The sequence below is a fragment of the Magallana gigas genome, chromosome 8 (assembly GCF_963853765.1).
Source record: "Magallana gigas chromosome 8, xbMagGiga1.1, whole genome shotgun sequence".
Taxonomy (NCBI): Eukaryota; Metazoa; Mollusca; class Bivalvia; order Ostreida; family Ostreidae; genus Magallana; species Magallana gigas.
The window spans coordinates 11,796,386-11,822,833 of record NC_088860.1 but is presented as its reverse complement, the minus strand read 5'-3'; the positions used below and the strand labels follow the sequence as shown (position 1 = coordinate 11,822,833).

General features: G+C 33.2%; 1 protein-coding gene across 1 annotated transcript; it reads right to left on the bottom strand.

Moving 5' to 3' along the window:
• Positions 1–715: 715 nt before the first annotated feature.
• Positions 716–13,219, bottom strand: LOC136270664 (uncharacterized). The gene is made up of 12 exons (XM_066069004.1): positions 13,087–13,219; positions 10,823–11,197; positions 10,425–10,518; positions 10,240–10,335; positions 9,858–10,105; positions 8,098–8,290; positions 7,905–7,990; positions 6,978–7,407; positions 3,925–4,029; positions 3,285–3,514; positions 2,628–2,817; positions 716–1,951 (listed from the first exon to the last, which is right to left on the bottom strand). The coding sequence occupies exons 2-12, from the start codon at positions 11,174–11,176 to the stop codon at positions 1,881–1,883; spliced, it is 2,097 nt and encodes a 698-aa protein (XP_065925076.1). The 5' UTR covers positions 11,177–11,197; positions 13,087–13,219; the 3' UTR covers positions 716–1,880.
• Between the last annotated feature and the right edge of the window lie 13,229 nt (positions 13,220–26,448).

The window sequence follows — 26,448 nt, the reverse complement described above, 5'->3', positions numbered from 1 at the left end:
TTATTGGTAAGTAATGTGCCAGATTGAATGGTTGCCACACACACAGAAATATTGGCCCTTTTATATACCCCTCCATCCAATCAGGAATACATTGTCAAGTACGTAGAAGCACGTAACCTACTCTGTTTTAACTTTGGTAAACCGAGCCCCTATGCAAACCATGATTTTATCTGATGCATATGTCATATTGTATCATTACTCAAAGATTTTGAAAGGTTTAATAAGGGTTTGTTTTTATTTTCAAGTGTCTACGAGCCTTGTTTTGAATTAAAGTTGTAAATAATTCGTTTTTATTCAATGTAGGAAACTCCTGAATACCCATAATTACATTTACGTTTTCAAAACACAACAATCAGCAACAGTGAATTCCTCATTTTTAATTAATCAAATGAGTGCACAGGCCTAGGTCCACTTCACTTCCATAGCGACTGATTTCATGAGGAGTGGATGAAAACTCACTCCCATAGATCAATAATTTCCAAATGAAAATTGAAGTAGTAATAACAAAAAAAAAATATCCAAGCAAAAAATAAACCAAGACAACAAAATGCACTAAACAGCAATTCAAAAGGTAAACATTTTAATCTAACCTTATAAGTACACAGTTGAAACATTTTGCAATAAATGTACACACTGTCAAAGATAAAAAGATAAAATATTAATGCGAGATCTAACTTAGATAAAAACAATGGAGCATTACATCACAAAAATGTCAATCTTGCTTTGGTGTACTTAATCTATTAAAGCTAATAATTTAAAATGCTAATAAATTACAACTCCCATTTTGATATTTTTCTGCATAAATGTAAAATAATTGCACAAATTGATTGTTTGAATGTTGTTACAAAAGCATGAATAGCAATTCATGCATTACTTTTAAAAAAGACTTATATAAGACTTAACAAGATTTTTTTTCATTTTGTAATGCCTTCAAACCATCTACAAAAACTATTTCATAATGCGAATTGCACTCAACAAAGTGTATAAAAAGGTACACCGTTTTCCAAAATAAACAATAAAGTATATACTGTAATAATATTTCTGTCATGACAGCTCTTATAAAATGGTCATGATTGGGGATAAAGTTATTAAAATACTTAGTATATGTATGTAATTGGAATGTCAACAAAGTATATAGCTAAAAATATACATGCAAATATAATCCAATATATGCACAAAAAACAAAGCAATAACTACAACAGGTTGTAATTAAGTGGTCCGACTAGCAACCAGATGAAGTTACAATAACAAAGATTGTACAACAATGAAAACAAAGTTCATGTTTCAGCAGCAAAAAAAAAAAAAAAATCACACTTTACAAACCCTTGTGTAATTTTTGATTGGATCACATTTTAACAAAACACATGTATAAACATTCTTACATCTTGGGCTTAAATCTAAAGCATTATATATTTGATTGTTCCATTTTGATTTTCTCTTATTCCCCCTATACTCAAAATCACATCTTCCCTCATCAGAAAAATATATTATGCTGTGGTAAAGTGATTATGAGATTAAAATTGTGGAGTACAAAATTGTGGGTTTTCTTAACATGAGCATAATGTTACTAAATCTGTAATCTGTAATTTACTGTAACAAATATATTTATAAAGAGCACATGTACATGAACATACACATCTGGTAAAATATACATATACATACAAATACAGAGAACCAATAATGTATGTGTACAGACATTAATGTATATGACACCATATATACAGTACATTCAAAAATTAACTCAAGGTCTAGTAAATCCAGAAAAGCATTGTACTTGAATATGGAATGACATGCAGTTATAGGTAAATTTATGTCATGTTCTATATTATGACTGTATACATGTACTACAACATTGTACATCTCATTGTCCTTTTTCTGTACTAATCTGATTCGTCACAAGGTGTATGTTTCAGTCTCCTCTTCATTTCCTCGGAAAGTGAGTACTTTCTATCTGTTAAATAAATGAATTACATAAAACATGAAAATTAGGTACACTGAAGCATTGATTCTTCCATATTTAATGCTGTGTGTTGTGTCATCTCTCTCTCTCTCTCTCTCTCTCTCTCTCTCTCTCTCTCACACTCTCTCTCTATTTACAGTATACATGTGCTACAGGTATAAAAAACAAACGAAAGAGGAATCAGTTTAACGATCCCCAATCCTCAGCAATGAGCGATAACTCTAGATTATTTGGAATTTTTTATTAGTACCATAAATCTGTCTTTATATAGACAAATTTAATTAGTTAGTCTTCTAGTGTTAAAAGTACATTAAGTCTTTAACAATTTGCTTGGCATAGCATTGCAAAGGAGATCCACTAATTACATAATTAGGTAATGGGGTTCCAGCCACCGATATATTGATATTTTTTTATAATTGATATTTATTAAAATGTTATCCATCGAAGGCAAATTTGCAATAACTTTGTAAAAGTGCATGATTACAATCAATAAATTTCTTTTTAATTCATTTAATTAATGATGTTTGAAGGACAAAATTATGAACATTTTTATGATGAAAAAAATATTTTGAAGCTGAGGATCATCAAACCTTAATTCAAACCTTTAATCATTTACTGATTTACAATAAAATGAAGTTTAGGCATTCAAAATATCTTCAAAACCCACCATCATAAGAGACAATCTCGCAGTAATGAGCATATTCTATCAACTTCTGGGTCAGGACGGTCTGAATCTCTTCACAGAATATCTTGGCCTGTATGATCTTGTCTGTTTCACTTAGTCCTGCAATCTTCACCCTCCACATGTCGTCCAGGCATGTAACGGCTGCTGCATACTGGCCGACAAATACAAACTCCTGCAATGAGAGCATTAAACTTCATTCACAGTCGAGGTGAGCTAAATGAGGCAATTTTAAAAAGACCAAAAAAAGTTAGATTTAAATTCTAAAAAGTTACATGTATGTATTGAAAATAACAAGGTGGTTACTTTTACAATCTAGATGTCAGATCCAAACCAGATACAGCGACTCTCAGTGTAATAACACATGCTGTTAACCAACTTTTATACTCGTGTGAGTAATAGGTCAGTATTTGCAAGATTCGCAAGAGACTTTTCGTCATGAAAATTTCTCAACGCGAACTAGTCGTTGCAGTATAGGTGTTACATCACAACTAGTGTGGATAAAGTGTGGTCGTGAAAAATAGTCATTGGGAACCAGTTTATCTCTGGTAAATTGCAAAATAAAGTTGTCGCAATTAAAATTTGGGTTTCAGTATGCTGCTGCATTCATTTTATACACCAATAAGTAAAACATGTACTTACTTCATCTTTGTCAAAAAATTTGTACATGTCAAAACTATATTTTCGACTGTTGCCACTGTGATCAACATATACTGGATGGATGGTGTCCAAATATGATATTCTATCATCAGCATCACTCAGTTTGGCTTTACAATCACAAGAAAAAGGAACCAAGATGTACACTTTTTCCTTGTAGATGGAAGAACTTTTGTTGTGCTTCTCTAAAGCTCTGATGATAGAATTACCCAGTCCTACAAAATTCATGAGTAAAATAATTAAGAATACTTCTCAATAGACAATGTGGAAGAAATATGCAAATGTGATTATTTATCTACACTATATAAGTTAAGTTAAATTCTTCTCCGTGCAATTAAGGTGCATAGGACCAGTGCTTTTCCCCGGTTTCTGTGGTGCTAAGTGGATGAGAGTCATTGGACTCCCCCTGGATGGGACACCAGTCCATCGCAGGTTAACCCCCAGCATAAGCCGCTACCCAATTTCAGCTGGGTGGACTGAGACAATGTAGATAAAGTGCCTTGTCTAAGTGCATAACACATATCATCAAGTGAACACAGCAGGGTTTGAACCTGTGACCTTTTAATTACTGGCCTAACACCCACACATATTAATTAAAACTAAATAATTGGGATTTATTTTGTACCTTGCAGAACAAATGCTAAATAGTTCAGAACGTAAGTCCATGCCAATCCATATGCAATATTCCCTGCAGGTATCAAGGTATCTCTCTCAAAAGGGATTTCCTTTCCTACAAACCAAATAAAAACAGTTAAAAAAAACTAAGATAAATATTTATGAAAAACATATACATCAACATCAAAATGTAGCTAAGTGCTTTAAAAATGTATAGTATTTATAATCATTTGAAAAGAAATTCATAGTATATATGTATAATATGTAAATTAATGTGTTATATTTCGCTCTATATAAACATCTACAAAAGACTATATTTGGTATTGTCAAATTCATGTATTGATATTAGTCATCATTGTCCAATAGCTGTTCATCTGCTCAAGTACAATTTTTACAGATGTTTTTGTTCTTTTAATTATACACATCATAGTAAAATATGGTACTTGAGCAAACGATCATGCGCTAAATGTTTCCCATGCAATAAAAACTGTCAAAAAAACCCATTTTTTGCTCCAATACATTGATTTACCTAAATACAATATGCCATCACTGGGGTGATAACTTTTTACATACTTATTTTGAATATGATTTCAACTATCTTCAATCTTTTTTAAAGCTTTCTATGGATTCATTTGGGGGCAAGAAATGCATAATACCGCTCATAGTCCAGTTTTTAGTACAATATTCATGATTTAAATTGTGTCATAATATCTTTGGTAGTATTTTTCCTTTGCAAGTAATGATACTGATATAGCAAATCATTTTAAAAAGCTTAAGGTACTTTTTAACTAATTTAAGTTTCCCCAAAATCCAACAAGAGGCCAATTGGCCTTAACGGTCACCTGAGTAGCATATAACCCATACACAAACTTGTCGAGGAGTCTCATATATGCATCTAATTAATAATTAGGTTTCATACTGGATTAGAAAAATTATAAATTTGTAATGATGACCATCTCTTTGCCTGAAATCTTTAAAAAATAAATGTGAAACCTATAATTTTGGCGAAAAACTAAAAGATCTGGTCTACAAAATCATGAATTCAGTTTTCCTTTCAGGTGTGTGGGAGTAAAGAAGATAATTTTTTAACATTATATGCATTAACACCTATATATCCATTTTGGCCCTGCCCTAGAGTCAAAACCCATCCTTGAGGGGACATGAAATTAAAATTTCAGTAGAGGACTTCCTGGTAAACATAATTATTAGTCAGTTTTTTATACAGGTGTGAGAGAATAGAGAAGACCATTTTTACAAATTATATGCATAAACACTATATTGCCAAATTGCCCCCCCCCCCCTCATGTCCTGAACCCCTAACCCAGGGGCCACAAATTTCAAAATTTAGGAAGAGGAGTTAGTGGACATCATAACCATGTATTCAGTTTTTTTTGCCCACGTGTGTGGGAGTAGAGAGATTTTTTAAAGATTGAATACATTTTTACTATATGGCCATATTGGCCCCACCCTAGAGCCTGAACCCCTAACCCAGGGGTCATAAATTTCACAATTTTAGTAGAGGGCCTCATGGACATCATAATAATGCATTTAGTTTTAAACAAATATATATGGGAGTAGAGAAGAAGTTTTTCTAAGATTTAATACATTTTTACTATATGGCTACATTGGCCCCACCCAGAGCCTGAACCCCTAACCCAGGGGTCATGAATTTCACAATTTAGGTAGAGGAGTTGGTGGACATCATAACCATGTATTCAGTTTTTTTTGCCCACGTGTGTGGGAGTAGAGAAGAAGATTTTCTAAGATTTGATACATTTTTACTATATGGCCATATTGGCCCCACCCTAGAGCCTGAACCCCTAACCCAGGGGTCATAAATTTCACAATTTTAGTTGAGGGCCTCATGGACATCATAATAATGCATTTAGTTTTAAACAAATATATATGGGAGTAGAGAAGAAGTTTTTCTAATACTTAATACATTTTTACTATATGGCCATATTGGCCCCACCCTAGAGCCTGAACCCCTAACCCAGGAGTCATGAATTTCACAATTTAGGTAGAGAAGTTGGTGGACATCATAACCATGTATTCAGGTTTTTTTGCCCACGTGTGTGGGGGTAGAGAAGAAGATTTTCTAAGATTTGATACATTTTTACTATATGGCCATATTGGCCATACCCTAGAGCCTGAACCCCTAACCCAGGGGTCATGAATTTCACAATTTTGGTAGAGGGCCTCATGGACATCATAATCATGCATTCAGTTTTTAACAAATATAAATGGGAGTAGAGAAGAAGACTTTCTAAGATTTAATACATTTATACTATATGGCCATATTGGCCCCACCCTAGAGCCTGAACCCCTAACCCAGGGGTCATAAATTTCACAATTTTAGTTGAGGGCCTCATGGACATCATAATAACACATTTAGTTTTAAACAAATATATATGGGAGTAGAGAAGAAGTTTTTCTAATATTTAATACATTTTTACTATATGGCCATATTGGCCCCACCCTAGAGCCTGAACCCCTAACCCAGGGGTCATGAATTTCATAATTTTGGTAGAGGGCCTCATGGACATCATAATCATGCATTCAGTTTTTAACAAATATAAATGGGAGTAGAGAAGAAGATTTTCTAAGATTTAATACATTTTTACTATATGGCCATATTGGCCCCACCCTGTAGCCTGAACCCCTGACCCAAGGGTCATGAATTTCACAATTTTGGTAGAGGGGTTCATGGACATCATTACTATGCAAACAATTTTTTCCTCACATATGTGGGAGTAGAGAAGAAGATTTTTGAAAATTGGGCTTTTTTTGCATATTTAGCCCCACATGTGGCACCACAGGGGTGGTAGAGCCAAGAATTTCACAATTTAGATTCCTCTTACCATAGAGATGCCTCACACCAAAAATGGTAACAATCAGCCTTGTAGTTTTAAAGAAGAAGTTAAAAATGTAAATTGTTAATGCACGACGACGGACGAAAATGGATAGCAATAGGTCGCCTGAGTTTATTCAGGTGACCTAAAAATTCCATGCTCATCCAAATGACCTAGTTAAAATAAACCTTTTTAAAGAGTGTACATGTACCTTTTAAAGTGCAATAAAGTCTTTCCAAATATCTTTTGTTTTCATCAACGCCTACATAAGTCACAAATCGGATGGCATCTGGAATGTCGGCGTATCTAGTGCCATCTAGTACAGGAATCAAGCGAATCTTTTTGTCCTCTAAAAATGACTCTAAAAGGCTAATTATTTCAAATGTGAATGCTTTATCCTTCAATGTTTTTCTTGTTAATATCACAATAGTCCAATAGCAGTTCTTAATAACATATTCAAGATTTGAAATCTCCCTTCTCCCTCCTCTGGCCCCTTCAGTATATAGCTTAATTCCCTTTTTCTTCAGAAAATCTAATATTTCTGTTGCTTTCCCATGGCTTTCATCGTTACAAAACAAAAAGGCATCATACTCAAAATCCTCTGGCTCTCGTGAGCTTAGCCTGTCCAGTGGTCTCTCTATCTGAACAAGGAAAACATAACAATGATGTGAAAGCAAAATGGCTTATACATGTAACTTTATGTTCACTGACTAATTGAAATAAAATTCCATCCAATTGTAACAAAATACCAACCACTCCATCAAATAATAATTTATAGACAAATTTTTAAGGACTCTTCCATTTTACCCTCAGTATCTCAAATTCTTGGATATCTCAACTATTTTAACAGTCCCAATTAGTTCGAGATAACGAAGTTTGACTGTATCATATTTAAAGTCATCTATAATTCATCATTTTCCCTAATTCGTTGCAGTACTGAAATAGAATGTCAATTTTTAAATTTCTTCTTTTACCTTTAAACTTTAACTACATGTGTGTATGATATCGTATTAAATCAAAACATAGCATTAAACCAATTTTTTCAACATTTTACATTGCTTTACAACATTAAGTTTTTCACATGGTCAAGATATTGTTTTAGTTTAGAGAGGGGGGATGAAGTGAGGATGACACAAACCCTTCCTTCTTTGATAGATCCCACATGTAAATCTTCTTTAATTGCCTTGATCAGAACGTCAGCCAGCACAAATCCAGGTCTGTTTTCTTAATAGAACATCATGATAAAATCAATGAATGATTGTAACTCTGCCCATGCTATAATTTTTTTAAAATAAGTATATATTTTTCAAATCATATCAAATTTGTCTTACCATTGTACATAATTACATTGGCTTTGTTGAGACTGCTTTCCAAACTTTCGTGCCGCAGTAAGGCGCTGAGAGTGTAGTAGAAGCGTCCTATCTGGGTCCGCCTATCACACTCCCTTAACTTGGAAGATGTTTCTTCAATCATTTTTTGGATTCCTGCTATAACAGCAGGATATTCTGCTACACAGTAGTACTCCTACGTATAAAAAGTTGGAGTAAAATTTTCAGTTTAAACCTGATGATGCAACAGTAAATGTCACTTGGTAATTAGGCATTGATCTATCACATCACAAAAAACTATGTTTAAGGTAATCACAGATTACAAAGCTCAGCGAGATGAGGTATCATCTTTATGATATCCCCTTTAATTATCATGTCATATGAAAATCATAAGATCTTCATTAAAATATTGCTCCAGCATCAGGTAATGGAGATCAAGATCAAGTTCTGTATCTGAAGCTACCTCTATTTACACATCCATAGTTACTGAAGCTGTTAACTCTTTTAGTCTAACTAGATAAGAACAGAATTTACTTCATTTTGTACCCAGCTTCAAGACCCTAACACAGTTTGAATTGTTCTAAAATCGTAAACCTGCCTAAGCATCAAGATAATCAAGATCACTCTCCGTATCTGGAGCTAGCTCTGTAACTCATTTACATAGATAAATCAACCATGATTTACAGAAACATGTGACCTGCTCCAAAAACCTTCACTTTCTCCAACATCAGAGCCAATGGCTCAAATGGCTCAAAGTGCATAAGTATCAGAAGATGCATCATCTATCCAAATTTGGTAAAGATTGAACAAATATAAATAACAAAGATTTTTCATCAAATGCAGCTGTTTCAAAAACTTCAACCAGCTCTAAAAACTTTATCCTCATTCAGCGCCCAAAATCTATAGCTCAAATTTAGCATTCAAGCCTGTCAAGTGCATCACTACCATAAGATGCACCAGCCATGAACGTTTGGTGAAGTTATAACCAGAAATAACTTCGATATAATCATCAAAGGGCACCTGCTCCAAATACTTTCACCTGGTCTTAAAACCTTAACCTCCTCCAGCATTCAAAACCTATGGCTCAGAATCAGCATTCAAGCCTGTCAGGTGCATAAGTATCATAAGACGCACCATCCATGTAAGTTTGGTTAAGTAAGGACCAGTAGTAAGTTGGATATAGTCATCAAAGGGCACCAGATTCAAAAACTTTAACCTCCTCCAGCATCTGAAATTCATGGCCCAGATTCAGCATCCAAATCTTTTAAGCCCATAGGTAGGCCAAGATGCACCAACCATGCAAGTTTGGAGGTTGGTAAAGTCAGAGCAAGTAATAAATTAGATACAGGACCTCCTCCAAAAACTTTAACCAGGTCTCGATGCCGATGCGATGCCTGGGGTATGGCAAATGCTCCCCCCTACTTCGTCTTGGTGAGCTAAAAATGTGTAAAAATCTACTGAAATCCATTCATTTTAATTATGAATGCCAAGATGGAAGATTGGCTGATCAAGGTCAGTTCCCTTTAGACTATTATAACATTGTCCAATGAGGATGGTTGAATAATGACCCCAATACCAGCATCAGAATTAAACCTATGGGCCTTCAATCATCATCATTGGAAAGTATAAATTTCTTGTTCCCAAATGTGGAATAATGTCTGGCAATATGTTTGCCAAGTCTATGAAACATTCAGAGATACAAAGTTCCATTTGAACATTAAAAACTCAGTCCAAATATTCATCTCAACATTCTTAAAACATACTGTGCCATCTGTGTCTCTGATGCAATAGATGGTCATCTCTACATCTCGTTTGTTTCCTGACCGCACATAGCTTAAATTTGGTAATTTTTCTTTCATAACACTGATTCTCTTTTCTGGGCTATCTTTGGGTATGTCTTCAATGACTCGAGGACACTGGCAGTTTTCTGGAACCAACTCGTACAATTTCTTAGAAAATCTGGTTGGACATTTCTTGTAGATTTCTGTTTCCTCTACAAGAGCTGCCATATCTGTAAAATAAAGTCAAGACAAGGAAAAAATTAATATCTATGCACGTATTTAATACAATGCAAAAGACATTTCACAACAGATATCAGTGATAACTGTTAAATACAATGTAGTCTGCAAAACAGTATGCACCAACTTGGAAGTAGGTATTGCAACAGTCCGAAGTAGTGAGACCAAACTTGAGCATGCGCTATGTTCCCAGCAGGCAACAGTTCCTCGGTTTGTTTCCTTTCTACAAATTTAAAGAAATTTGCAATATACACAAATTATACACAAATAAAATTAACATCGATCAATCCACAATATTCCAGGTAATATTACCTTTGATTTTAGAGACAAGTTCATCTAATTTGTCTTCGATATCATCGTCATTTTGTATGTCCACGTGTGGAACACTGTTCAACATTTCTAATGCCTTAAACAATAAGAGGAGCAACCAGAATCATGTAAAACCATTACATTTGAGCACTGCAAATATATATATCCTTTTAAACATAAAACAATTATTCAGTTGAATGCAAACTCTAAATTTCAGAGAGGCATTTTCATTTCAGGCTGAGAAAAATCCGTGAAAAATTAAGTTAATCATACATGTAGCTTTTGCACATCAAGAGAAAAGCAGGCAAAATTTAATTATTATTGTGCCTTTAAAATAACTTTGATAAATCGATTCTATTAAGATGCAATAAAGTGCCAAAGATCACTTGAATTTAAATTACCAGCTGCTGTTCAACAGAATTTCCTTTACGCAAAACAACAACAGACATGATGTTGCGGCTGTGAGACTTCTCTAGAGCCAGCAGCAGTTCCAATGAACACCATTGACTTTCCCGGGAGTGTTTCGTCAGTACGATCAAGGACTTCCGGCACCGTCTGACAGCTATGGCTATATTAAGAAGAACAGGTTCACCCGATTTGAAATCATTTTCATCAACCAAAACTTTTAGATTTTGACCTTCAAGCAACGGCTTCAGTTTTGACAGTGCAAATTCTCTGTCCTCCTTCGGTTCATTGGCATGAATCAGAAACACGTCATGAGTGATGTCAACATCAGTGCCTTCATCATCCGCCATTACCTTGGTTCCACCAGATGACTGTAATTATGATTTGTTATTAAAATCTTACTATAATCAGCAGCAAATTTTTAAAATAATTTATCATAATGGTTTCAATTAGAAATTGAATTGAAAATTCAATTGGAATTGCACAATGGAAACATATGTTTATTCAATCTCATGAAATAAGGAAGAATACTTTGCAGATTCAGAATCAGTGCACATGAATTACGATTTGAAAGAAGTAGATATAGTAGAAATGAAATTGTAAGAAATAATACTGGTCAAGGAATTCCTTTACAAAGAAACCAAAGGACCTGTTTAGTCATGTAACCAAAATTGTGTAGAAGATGAATGTCACTTTTGTACTGATTGTCCATTATATAAAGAAGAAGGAAATTCATTTTTCAATTGTGTCTCAATAATTAACAAAAATTTTATACAATTTTTACAAAGAAAGACAAAGAAGATGGATGGATAAGGCGTGTAAAATGCCCATGCATGGTCGTACAAAATACTGAAAAATTTGAATATCGAATCAATGTGACATTTCTTAAAATATCATTTAAAACAATATATATTTAACATAAAATTGATTTTTAACCTATAAATTTGTTCAATACCGGGAATATGTTGACTCAAACAGGCATATAGTATCAAAACCTGCAAATACATAGTGTCATTTTTTAGAACTTCAAGGCATTTTCTTATAATATTGAGGGGGTCTGTGCTCCATATTTTGCTTCATAGCCTTAATAAGGTCTAATGGAAAACAAACCGATTTCAATCAACAAAAACGTGGATAGGTGACCCACTATACATTAAAAATATCATTTTGTATCTAAACAATTGAACGTTTTGAAAAATAATACAAGTCCGTAAATTCGAGGCCAAAGTGACACATGGTATTTAAACACGCTACGTTGCTGTGTCTGAAATGGCTAAGTGGTTACAGAGCACCCGACAAATGCTAGTAAATTAAACCTTGTACATCTAGGGCAGGGGTTGAAATATTCCAGGAAAACTCACTAGCCCAGGGGCTACTAGTCAGTAAAAAATTACAAGCCCAAAGCTGAAATCAGCTAGCCCAACCATTTTAAGATGCAAAATAAAAATATATGTATAACACAATTACAGCTGTTTAATTCATTTTGAAATAAATTCTTCTCAGAGATAACACATTTTATGTTAAAACTTTATTCATATCATAATACAGTTCTGAATCCCCTGATTTGCTAGCCCGATGGACTATCAGTTGGTAAAAAAGAGCATGCCCAAGTTTTAAACTGACTAGCCCCAGGCGTCGGGCTACCATATATTTCAACCCCTGCTAGGGTTTTTATGTTATGGGTTCGATACCACAGAAATTTAAGGCAATATTTTTTTTCTTATCTTTTGTTAAATATATTAAAAACTGAATATAGTAAAGAATTGAGCTTTTGCAAACTTGAATTAAAATATATTTGAATAGATTTAATTGGAAAAAAAATAAATTCAAAATTGTATTTATGACTAAACTGAATGGGCATTATCCCCCCCCCCCCCCAATCTTCTTTATCTCTGTATAATTGTATCTTTACGGTTTGAGCATTTCTTATTTTTTGTAAATTTATCCTGTCATCGAGTGGCTACATAAAAACAGAGTCATCTCTCTTGCTGCATGATAATCCAAAAGAAGGACCATGCATGCATTTTCACCAATCGTTCAAACAATAAATAACGCATCGCAGCCGCAGTTATTTATTATATATATTATATCTATATTTATGCATCATTCATATACGTCTGATTTCGTTAAATACTCGATAATTTAGCATAAAATTTTTACACACCTGTAACCAGAAAATGGCTAAAATTCGCATGTAACCAGGTAACGTTAAAAATAAAAAATAAGTCAAACACTAACACTACGAAGAAAAAAAACTTACCAAAAGCTAATTCTTACGTTTGTGTCGAATTCTTAACAACACGTTCATGCAAAACTTATTATCTTGTCCACGATGGATCAGAAACTTAATATAGTCTATTGTTTTGAATTAGGGAAATTCCACAATTTTCACTTTCGATTTTAAATTAGCGTTACGATTCCGGGAATCAAGTGAATTCGTAACCAAACTGACTCGTACTCAAACAGACTCGTAATCCAATGGTCTACTCGTACCCCAAACTCTGCAATTGGTCCACTGTACCCAAACATTTGATAACGACTTCACTAATCAACTTGTACCCACGATAAATATACACCTGTATTTATTTTATTATTAATGATAATAAAATAAAATTCATGATTTTTTGGGTTTCTTTAATTTTCAAATACTTAAATATATAACTATATATATGTACTTAATTTGTCAAAAATCAAAACTACTTAAAAATTGTATTTTTAAAGATCGTGACGAAAATATGGTTGTAAACAGTGCTATTTAGACTGTAAAGAAAAACATTCATGAGCTGATTAGCTTAGGTTTAAATATGATTTCAAACTAGAAAACTGACCAGTCAGGAAGGGCCCCGCTATGACAATTAATATAGAGAAGTGATAAAAACTTTGAATTCCATCCTCTTTATATTAACAATGATGAAAAATAAATGCCGGGCATAAGATGTAAAGAACTGCAATATATAAAGGTGGTAAAAAAAATAAATATGAAAATTATAAGTAACAACTGTACGAGGGTCAATCAAAAAATACGAAGACAATGTGGCTGTCTATCATATGTTTTTCATGAAACAGATTAATCTTTGCACCGACACTTATGTTATTGATATGCGAAGTTTTAGTCCATTTGATGAAACGGTATTTTTGTTACCCCTTTTTAAAAACAACATGTTTTGTCACCACGGCGCACGGTAACGTTCAAAACATGACGTCAAGATTAAACATGCACAGTTTATAGATATACCCCATCTTTATATCATGCTTAGTCTCTTGTGCCTTTCTCCTTCCAATTTAAAATGTGCCATTCTAAATAATTCTTAGAAATAAAGAAATTAATTAACTTTTTTCCTTGCAAATTCTTTGAAACTATTGCTAAATTATGTCCAAAAACTCTAAATAGTAACCTTGTATCTGCATAAAACAGGGATAACCTCATGTCTTATAAAAAAACTAAATTAAATGTGTATTTAAAAAAGATTTAAACAGGTGTTTTATAAAATGCAATCCTTCAGTGAATGCAAATACATTGTATCACCCAGGGTTGACCTCAACTTCAAAACAAACATCAGTTGCAGACAAAGGTGTTCATTAATCGTCATATGTCAGATAGAGATAAGCCTCTAAATTTTCTGCAGCAGGCAAGATAATTAATGCCAGGGGATTATTTGTTCTGCTCTCTCATCCTTTTCTTCTAAATTTACTATAAGATTTTTTTTTCAGAAATGACAGAATGGGATTATTATCTGATTACCTGTTAAAATTAACAGCATTAATGCAGAAAAAAATAAAATGAATAATTAAAAAATAAAATAGTGAAAAAGGATATCTTAATATATATCTTGATTTTAGTATTCGATAAAATTATCATCAATCATTGTGTACGGTATTTTAACCAAAATAAAGTATGAATATTATATTTTAAATCCATATTTCAAATAATGTACACAATACTACACATCATTCAAAATTGACCTTATTTTCAAAACAAAGTTCATTTGCAGACACAGGCAGTGCAGTAATTAATCTCAATGTGACAGATAAAGATTAAGCTTAGGATTTTCTTCCTGTGGAAGGTTAATTAATCCCAAAGGACAAATATTGCACAGCCTTCCAAGTATACAATGGTAACATTCTCAGCAGTTATCTCTCTTTGCCCATTCATTCTTATGCATAGATAAGGAATCTACCCCACCACCCCAGCTCCAAACCAGAAGACATAAAGAACCAAACTTAGCATCAAAATATGTATTTCTGCCTACTGAACTACCATACCAAGTTTGAACTTGATTGGGCAACCGTAAAAAAAGTTATTAAAAAAACCCAGAAAATTTGTGGACGGAAGAGTGACAGACGGACAGACAGAAGGACGGACGGACAGAGTGATTACTATAGGGCACCCGCAAATCCTTGCGGGGCCCTAAATCCTTGCGGGGCCCTAATTATTGGGAATTATGAGATAATCGAATACAGGATTTTGGATATCTTCAAAAAGAGCCTTTCAGTTCGCCAAATACAGTCCTTTATCAACATGGGATCTCCTTTACGATTTGTGAAGCTATAATTAATTAACAACTCGTAACTATAGTTAACCGTATACTATAGTTTACAACTGTTAAATATAGTTTTACAGATAAAAACTATTATACATGAAATAGTAAGTAACTATCGTAACTATAGTTTACGGTTCATAATTCTATGCATATGACACAGTTAACAGTCGATAAACCTATAAATTAACTTTAAACTATGTTTAGCTTATAATATTTTTGTGAATTTGGCGTACCTTAGCCCATAAATGTTCATGTCAAAATAATTCAGTTGCATCTTGACATAACATGATAATATAAGTTGTATGTCAACCAGTGGCAACCAACCTGGGGGGGGGGGGGGGCGTACCCCTAAAATTGTCAAAATAAAGTTAAATCATACTCCTTCTGGCGAAGAAAATGTACAATCAGTGAGTTTTAATTACCAACTTTTTGGAAACTTAAGAAATTTTTCTACATTAGACTGATTTCAACGGTGTAACTGAGTAGTATGAACAAAACCCGCCGGTGTTCAATGGTGTACCGTACATAGAAAGCCCGTTTTAGTTACTCTCTTTCAAGTGTGCATTTAAGTAACTAGTTATACTATATAGTTAGTGTTTTTAACGACTCTTCCATATGTTATTATGGTTATCTTTTTTTCAAACTTCATTTACGTCCTCCCATTGATTTTTTTACTGTAATTCTTTGTTTTCTTTGTGTGTATATATATATATATATATATATATATATATATATATATATATATATATATATATATATATATATATATATATATATATATATATATATATATATATAGATTTAAAGTTATTGTATAATTTTCCTTTTAATCTAAATGCCCACAAAGAGAAATATGGCGTCACAAAATTAACCTTTTCCCGCCATTTTTATCACAAAACGGCTTGTTCTCTAACAATTTTTCTTTCGGAAAATATTGAGCGCATGCTTGAACAAACAAAACATTTTCATCATAGGTGTGAGTATCCAAGACTTGTAAAGGAAACAATATTTTCCTTGTTCAAAGTGTCGCTTTATATTTCCCATCCGAACAATGATAAGGAAAATGTCAATTTTTGAATGATATTGACTTCTGTCGTCATTTACTCCCAGTGAGTGCAAAAAATTAAATAAATAGGTCAAAAATGTGTTATATCAACTCTTGACTTAAAATATAGCATAACAATTTCTAAATGTACCTGAAACACTTTTAAATATGACCGATATAATAAATATTTCTTTTTGATATGTCTGCAAGGTATAGGGTTTTGATGGTATTACTGCAGGTCTCAAATCTAAAAACCTTTAAAAATTCAAAATAATTTTATTACTTTTAATTATTATACCAAGAAGTACAAAAATCAAAATTTGAAGACTTCATTTTCACCCAACAAAATCTCTAGAATCCTGAGCTTCCGTGGCCGGGCTTCGCCCCCTGGGCCCCATAAAAAATAAAAGGAAATGATTGATTCTTATATACACAGGTATCTGCAAGGCAGAAGGTTTTAATGATTGCGATTTTCTTTCATGTCAACATAATTATGTTGCATGTTGACATAATTATCTTGCATGTCAACATATTTGTCTCGAATGTTTGATAAAAGTATGCCAATATAGCAATCAACTGCATACATGTATAAACTGTACATACATGCATTGTTATTTTCGCCCGTGTTGTATTCTCCTTCTACACTTAAAAACGATTTCACACCGTCTAGAATTCGCCCAAACAAACTTGTACAGTTAACTGGGTTTTTTAAAAACGGGGAAAATTTGAGACACTGGAATTCGCCCAGTCCTAAATTCGCTCACTTACAACAAGGGCGAAAGGAGGTAAAATAAAAACGGGGACGAATATTTACCTGCACAGTGCATAAAACATGAGGGAAGTATACACAACTTCTAGTACATTAAAACAATTGTATTTGAGTATTAAAATTATTGAAATCGTGCGATAGGAAATCGAAGCATTTCTGAGGATATGTCTATAAACCATTTACGTGTATGTTAATCAGAGCTTCAGTTTTAAGAGTTCGATATAACAGTTTTAAAACCTTGACTGCTCGTGTGAGAACGTATTTGTCTGATGGTAGATGGGGTCCTTTGTTTATGTCCTATATTTTATTCAACACAGTTAACACGATAAACAGAGAAGACATCTCAATTTAAAAGGCTTTTTTATCATTTACAAAGGGACAGTCGGAATTTTAGAATTAAAATTTTAATAATGAATATCGCATTTATGTTTTCTGTCATGAATTTAAATATTAGATTGTGAACATTTTAACGAGATGGAACAAAACTGAAGATATATTTACATTTTGACAGAAAAACAAATTTTAAATGCAGAGAGATGACAGAAAACGACAAATGCATTGGTGCAACAGATAGTTATTTCTCAGGCAATGCCCCAGATATTTGGCTCATTTGGTGTACTCCACACCCGTAATTCAAAAGAAATTTCCTGAAATCACATTTTGTGGATATTATAGATCTATAAATGTTTTATATCTGTGATGTGAACTTATTTTGTTAAAAATAATCAAATGGATCGGTAACAACTACGGGCAACTTACTATTTATTAAGTTCCTTTCCGAATGAAACCATGTATTTATAAAACCCAAACTGGCAAAAGTTCCATATTACATGAAATGGAGATCATATACATAAATTTTCTGACAATTCCAAAATCCTGATGTAGAATTATATGTAGTTTTATTCTACATTTACTTCGAAAATATTATCACATTTGCAATATTTAGCACAATTAATTAAAAAAAATGAAATTTCCAACAGAATACGTACAGTATAATACATCGACAATCTTTAATTCATTATTGAAAGGATGTAGAATTGAACAAGCAAGCACAAACTGTACTCAGCGGTCCGATATCAGAGTCACACGAAACAGTGCTTTTCTTAGAAATTGGTGAAAACAAGTTATAATAATGATAATTATTTAAACCAAATGAAAAACAAATTAAATCCATAATAGATCTAGAATAAGAAACAAAAAAAATATACATAGAGTAAAAAAAAATAGACACATAATAAAATCATACATTTTTATTTTTATTAGATGTAATGTTGTCTATACATGTACATGTATGTAACTGCATCTTATATCTCTTACGATATAAGCAGTTTGATTTGTATTCATTAAAATAATGAGTTATATTGCTTGAAGTCAAGTCGCGTACTTGCATGTAATTCTTGACTTCAGTGCACTGAATTCACCCAATATACTATAGTTAAACTTGAATAAAAAATATAGTTGTTTAATTGAAAAAATTAAATATTGAAATCGTAACAGGAGACATGACTCAAGAATATCTAGAAAGCACTTTATAAACGAATTACTCTATGATACTTCCAAGAGCGCAATTAAAATATCCGATTTAATTAATCAACCACGCAAGCCCTGGCGATTACTAAATAGAAACTATCTTTTATGACATCAAACAAATATGACAGTGAGCTTAACGCATCATACAGAAGGTCGCGCAGCAAAAAAAATATGAACAACCCAATTGGGCTTATTAAATCCCATCATTATCCCCGAAAGATATTCCTGTCGACACGCTGATGCTCTTTATGGCTTGGATAACGATTCTACGTGTTTGAAGTGCTGTTCAAGACGGGTAATTGTTTCTCTTGATTTGCATTTTGGCGATAATTGTTTGCTAGGAAGCAGGAATTGACCAAGTCTTGTAGACGGTCTGTATGGCGAAGAATCGGCCGAAGAAATGGCATTGTTTTCCTCGTCCATTCCCGACTTGACAGCAATGGCTTGGTCCGGTTAGGGAGCCTTTTGTATACGTGACTGGGGCCTGATCCACGTATCTATCATCCTAGATAGCCGGAGAAGATTAAGTTTGGCCAGTATACCAGCTGATCTGTAGAAAAATTAAGCAACAGTTATATTAGGGGTTTTTCTTCTTTTGTAAAATAACGCTTTATTGTGTTCTAATGTTTAATTTCCTGTCTTTTTTTAATAAAATATGAATATGTTTAGGTGATTCATGTAATATGTATGCATCAAATAACTATATCCTTCTCTTTGATACTGTACTAATCTGATCCATTCTTAGCCTGCTTTATCAGTTATTCAGATTTTTTAAATAAATTTCCACCGGACAAAGTCTGTTGCTGGAGATTTTCTGTTGTTGAACAAAAACTTTTCTCTATGATATGTAAGATTAATTCAGATGGACAAATCTTTGATTTCGCCATAATTAAACCTTTCAAAGCTTTTCTAATTCATCTATAAGACTAGAGCTCAATGGCGAATGAGTTTCTATTCCATTAGTAGACATTAATTAAGGCATGCTGCTGACTTAAACAAAGTTTTAATCTAATTACATTCCATATTACATTGTTGCAATACACAGAGACGGAGCAATCCTATTACTGTATATAATTTCCAGAGAAAGTAATCGGATTGTCCAGTGCCTTGTTGGTGATAATAGAAAAAGAAAATACCCCAATACAGAATAGACAATCTGCCTAATACCCCTTGTATAGAACCAGACTGCTCCTCTGCCATTCTGCGACTGACAAATTCAATGGATCTTCGTTTTCAGATACAAAAGGGACTGGTGGTCTTTTGTCTTCTTCAATGAAATCACCTGCCTTCTGGAAAGGTGATACAATTCGAATTGATTTTTTTTTTCTTTTGAAATTTACAATCATCAATAGGAAGTTTTCTGTAGAATGTGTGGCTATCATGTGTCGGTCAAATTGGAATAATATAGCCCATAATACAACCTATGATCATCAGTTTGTTCTTAAATGAAATCTACATTATCGGATGAAGTAACATTAATTAATTGAAATTGATTATAATAATTATAGGCATACATCGTAATATTTGCCCTTTCCAGTATTGGGACCGGGAATTAAAGACGTTTTGGGTTGAAGATCAAGTCCCAAATCATACATGTGGTACGAGCGAAGGCAGAGTTTAAGTTTACACAGTGTTTGTATTTAAATGTAGTCTCATTAAATTATTTTGGCTGTATGCATGTTTTTGCTTTTTCATTATAAACTTCCAGTGAATAATTGCACTTAAAATATTTCACTCTCTTTCAAAAAGAGTAAAATGAACTAGCACAATATTTAGCTGTACAAAAATAAACTCCCTTGTTTTGTTATAATTACCTTAATACGTACTTACTTAGGCAAATAGTCAATCTTAACCAATAATGTTTGTGTTGAATGCCTGCATACATACAGGGACCGAGTTTTGAAATGAAATACAGATAACACAAAATAAAAACGTTTTAAATACACTTCAGAATTGTTGAATTGCTTTGACTCTTGAACATAATTTATGGCAGATTAATTTGACGGTAATATATATGCATTCCACTCTTGTGTTACATCTTGTGTCATAATTTATTGCTTCTTTATGATTTAAAGCAAACAAGAGCCATTATTTACCAAAGCCTTGATTGGAACGCTTATCTTCATTGAAATAATAAGTTACATTCACGGCAAAGGCAAAATATTTGACACTGGGGGCTGTCCCTTTGAAGGCTATTTATGGGGGTCTCTTGAAACAGGTAGCGACTGGGTGTGCACTAAAGTCTGTAACCGTACTTTGGCTGCCATTTTAAAATGGCCGCCGGGAAAAAGATTTATGCCATAATGCAAAATGTGAGACCGTCTTTGAACCATTCTTTAAACATTGAATGATACATTTTTTTGGAAAGACAATGTAGCAACAGTTGCACGATACATTAATTTGACGATGAAACAAAACATTGGCGAGAAAATGAAACCAATCGCTGTATATTATTTTTTGTAACAGAAGAGAAGTAGTTTGCTGATTTGCCGAAATAATCACGACCTGTACAGTTCTGTCGGTCTAAAGGCGATGCAGGTATAGATATTTACAAGTTGCTGTCCTTTAAAAAAGGACCACAATACGTGGACCATTTGCATGTGTTTCCAACGAAAACGTGAAAGCCTTAAGATTATCAGAGATTCCACCGACTCTAGCCCTCTGCGTTTAACCACTAAATTTGTACGTTGTATTACGTATACATGTATGTATAGCCCTGACTTTTTATTTCAGAATTTTAAGGGTTCATACTTCTAAAATAATTATGATCTATCTATGAATGAAGTTTGCATGTATAGTATCAGGCATTCGGTGAATTCTACTATTTGCGCACACATTACGATTCGCACTTCTTTGTTAACTATGCAGTGACAGCTTTGTGTAAATTAAAAATTTCATATTTTGATGCATTTTTTTTTAGATTTAAACTTTTATACAGTGACATAATTATTCAATCATACTTAAATGCTTAAAAAAATTTAATCGGGAAGTTATCTAGCCTCGCCTACTATAAAAGTAAAGTTAAGTTACATGTGTATTCGGAAAACCACAAAACATTGCAAATTATGCTATTTGATGCATGTTGTAGTTTCGGCATAACATTAACTTATCTCATAATATTGATAGTTCATATCACATGCCAATCATTTCTTTAAAAGGAATACTTTGTTTCTGTACTGTATACCGACAACTTTACAATTACAGCGCCTTTGAACTTATGTGTGCTTATGGCACGGAATCCCGGTCCCGATTCAGATAAACGTGTGCTAGCCTGGTTCCCTGAGCTACCCACTACGAACAGGAACCAGGCTAGCTCATGCGCAGGCTGAATTTTCCCCATAGCATCCGGTTTAACCTCGCTTATATCTTTTCTGCGTGGACCTCACGGTCCACGCAATAAACAACGAAAGACATAATAGCAACGACGTTAATGCATACCATGTTATAAAAATTAAACTAATTCAGGAATTTATATCCTAGATTTTTATTCAAATAAAGCATCTCCTTTCTTTGCATAGTTATCTGTATGTTAATGTAAATTTTCCGTTCAGGGACTCTGTTTTTTTCAACAAATATTATAAAAATTAATGTAACGACATTTACATTGACATATCAGAAATCGAATTGTTCACTTTTTTTAAAATCCAAGGCCCGAAACGTTGTTGATAACGAGTTTTCAAACATTTCCACAACACGAATCTACGAAAACCCATTCGTGTCAAATGCTGTTCATATTCCTGAATATTGCAGATAAACACAGCTTGATTTTCACTACTGATTCAAATCAGGACAGTCATATCAATTGCATGCGAAAATGAGAATTAATGCAATTATTGATTACCAGTAAGCTACAAAAAAATAAATAAATACCGCAGAGAAGTTGGACACTCAGCAAATACCAAATTAAACGTGTTGAGCATTTAACTATATAAAGAGAACATATTGGTTCTGGTTTCGATCACCACATAAAAGGTCGGAAACATATGTAAGTCACTAGATCGACACAAATATTTAAAATGATTGAAATATATCGTTAACAAAAATTTAAAGAGATTGTGACAGATATGGTATCTTTAATAAAAACTGAAGAATGGTGTTTTTTACATCATAAAACAGACCTCAAGATAAAAAGGATACAATAAAATATATATTACATGTGTATATGAATAAAACTTTACAATGTTTATCAATATTAAAGATCTTAATTTGATCTTGCACAAGGTTAAACATGGGGTTAAACCAACAATGGGTTCAACACAGAGATGAAGATATTATAACTGTAAAAAATCCAAATATCACCATTAATGTTATACATAATGGACCGAGAAGTTGCGATTGCATGCTCATTTTTGAAGCGCTTTTGGGAAATAACCAACAATTTCGTGAATAAACGCAAAACTTGGGGGAGATGCAAAACTCTATGATAAAGCGCACAATTTTCGCGAGCTATTTTCAAATAAATGTGTACATTTTGCGGGGCATCCCACCAAAAAAAACCTTAAAACTAAAACAAAAACAAAACCCCAGAAAAGAGTAAGAAAAAATAATCAACAGCTATTGAAAAAGGAAAAGTTTTCATTCATTGCTCTTGAAGAATAAAACAACGTTTGCGTGTATTCGCGAAAGCTGTCCGTTATTTTCAAATTATCGCATTTATTAGCGAACGTTTCTGGTTTATTTGCTAATGTTTTTCAAATATATCGCGAAAGTTATGCGTTTATTTGTACAGGATTGGCTTTGTACCGCGAAATACATGAACATTTATTTAATTTAGTTTTTTCCTACAAAAAAGAGTTTAATGGGCTTTCGTACATTACGAAACAAATTATATAAATTCATATTATTACATGATAAGATATTTCAAGATGAAAGACAGAACACCCAAGAAAGGACAAAAAATTGATGATAAATGGTTTATAAACTACATTTGTATCAAGAGCATCACACTCAGGTACATGTGTCTTCATCGATAAGAAAATATTTTTTATGCTTATAATGTTGGCTTGATTACCAAAAACTAACGACTCATAATACATTTATTTCACCGATCTATATCTGTGTCCGATTCTTTTTTTTATTTTCACTATGTATTTCCCTGTCAAACGATCAAAGCTTACAAGAATGTTATTCAGCCAAGAATGTGTTTGTTTATGGAGACAGTATCAATGACATAGACAACAGGATGATGATATCTCCAACCTCTGACGGAGAAAGTGTACTACACAACCAGATTCTTAGATGCTAATCTAAATGCACTCAAAACAAAACCATAACATGCTTCGCTTCTCATTACTATTCTATAAAGATGAAAAGAATTTGCTTTCTTAAATTTTGATTTTTAGGCGATGGGTTATATATCGGGAAGCAAATTATCAACATCATCTATTTTAGCATATTTTCTCGATTTTTATCTCCCATATAATACTTGATGGATGTGGTATAAAATCGTAGTTATGGGTTTGGTGGGTTTTTGATTTTTTTACAGAAACTTAACGAACTCGTCTGACTCACTAAAGGTAAAATTGTAAACAAAACCGTCAAACAAAAAAAATCAATCACCTATCAGTTAGGTAACTTGTTTGTGACTCCCATAGAAATAGAAATATTGTAGCATTAAACTTCAAAACGAAAAGTTTAGAACTATTTCAATCTGACCTTACAAAATTATTTGCACAGGAGTCCTAAACGATTCCTGTAAGTTCTTTTATTTTGTCATGCAGTCCAATCAGACTAATAATTGATGTATTTGTTTAGTTTGCCAGACCATAGAAGCGGATTGGACGACCATCTAGTTCAACGTAAAACTCCAGGATGAAATCTGCTTGTACAAAAGGAATGTTTTGTTTCTTTCTTAAATTCAGATAAAGGAACTTATATCCACATATGCTCAGAAATATATAGGGGAGGAGTAAATTCTTCATTCCAAGACATTTACAATGAGGTAAACTAGTATCGAGGTCATACACTGTAGGTCAAGGTCAGTAAAGAGTCTAGGTTATTAGTGTAGAGACAAACTACTTTCAATGGTCATTGTCGGGAAAATATTGTGACAGTTATAAAAACACAAGATATTTATTACTGGAAAGAGTTGGCAGAGAATGATGGACCGATCGGAAATATTTTTTGCATAAATTTGCATAAAGAAGATTGAATATCCTTTTTCTCGAATATGTCTTGCTCTCTTCCGTATCCAGTATACATATATACATGCAAATAAATTGCGCATGTTATTTTGCGCCATAAGTAAAACATGTGGTGAAGTTTAGATTCTCGGAGTAAAATAACCAATAGCAGGCCTCGGACCGCCCCCCCCCCCCCCGCCCCCTGGAAAAATTATCTGCATCTAAGAATGGAATCCAGTCATGTATCTCAAGAAGACAGAAATTGTCAGCTAAAAAAATATAGAATTAAATTGTGATAGTACATTAGAAATCTCTCTCTCTCTCTCTCTCTCTCTCTCTCTCTCTCTCTCTCTCTCTCTCTCTCTCTCTCTCTCTCTCTCTCTGTGTGTGTGTATGTGTGATGGTGTACTTATCTTCAGTAACTACTTATTGGTCATTCATTGATAAACACACTGTAGCATTTCTTCCATAATCTTCTTCATCGGAAATTACATCCTAATTGTGGTTGGCAAAATAACAGAACAGAGAGAAACCCCCTGAAATGATTCTGCGTGATTATACCTTGCTTTGAACCTGTTATCGTGGCTTTCATTTTATAGTAGTTAATCCAAAGATAATCTCTTGGGAACAGGTATTGAATGCTTGTTATCGACAAGTTAACACACAGCAACAAAGACCTCCCTCATCCATGAACCACTTTAGATAAATTCAATTCTTCGGAAAAAATATAAATTGCTTTTTCTCTAAAGGGAATAATCTTCAACAGTTGATGAGAACAGAGAAATAATTATGTTACAAAGGCGGAGTATAAAGCATCTATTATTTACTCATTGTTTCGGAAACAATAATTTTGTCATAAACTGTAGAACTGTTGATCTTGTTGATAATTGTTTTTCATCACTACAAAAGAATTCCACGCCATTAGACGAAATGATAGCTCTACAATACACAACACAAAGGACTAAATCAACATCGAGTGCCACGCTTCACTTCCCGCGAAAGAGGGTAATAGGCGTGACGTAAGTACAGAAGCAGACGACATCGATTTGTCGCCTGCTTTATGTCTTTGGGGCTCCATTTAGTACTCATTGTTTTAATTGCGGTTTTAACACGAGAGTAACGCATTCATATTTCTTTGCTCAACTTGTTTCTGCAAATCGCATCAGCCTTGTAGCCTTGCAACCAATGTATATATGTTAAGTGTTTCTTTTCATGTTTGCATTATGTTTATGATTAGAAAAGTTCATATATATGTAATACACTTATTTACATTTTTTAAAGTAAAAAATTACGATGTTTATAATTTCAGACAAATCCATGGTTTTTAAACCCGGTTTTGCTTTTATACACTGACTATGAACTTCCGGTTCTAAATAGACTTGTGAGATGCGATCAGAGATTATCCATAAAGTGCTTATATTATAAGTAATTTCATGTTTCTGTCGCTGCATGTTGTCTGCACGCATCAAGTCAGAATATCCAGGACAAAATTAAACTACACAATGAATAATGAACAAACCTTTGAAAGATTAAAAAAAGAAGTAAAAGGTACATGTATCAGATTTCCCGCTCTTCCGTCAAATTTACTTGGAAAGCTATAAAATGTGAAGGATAA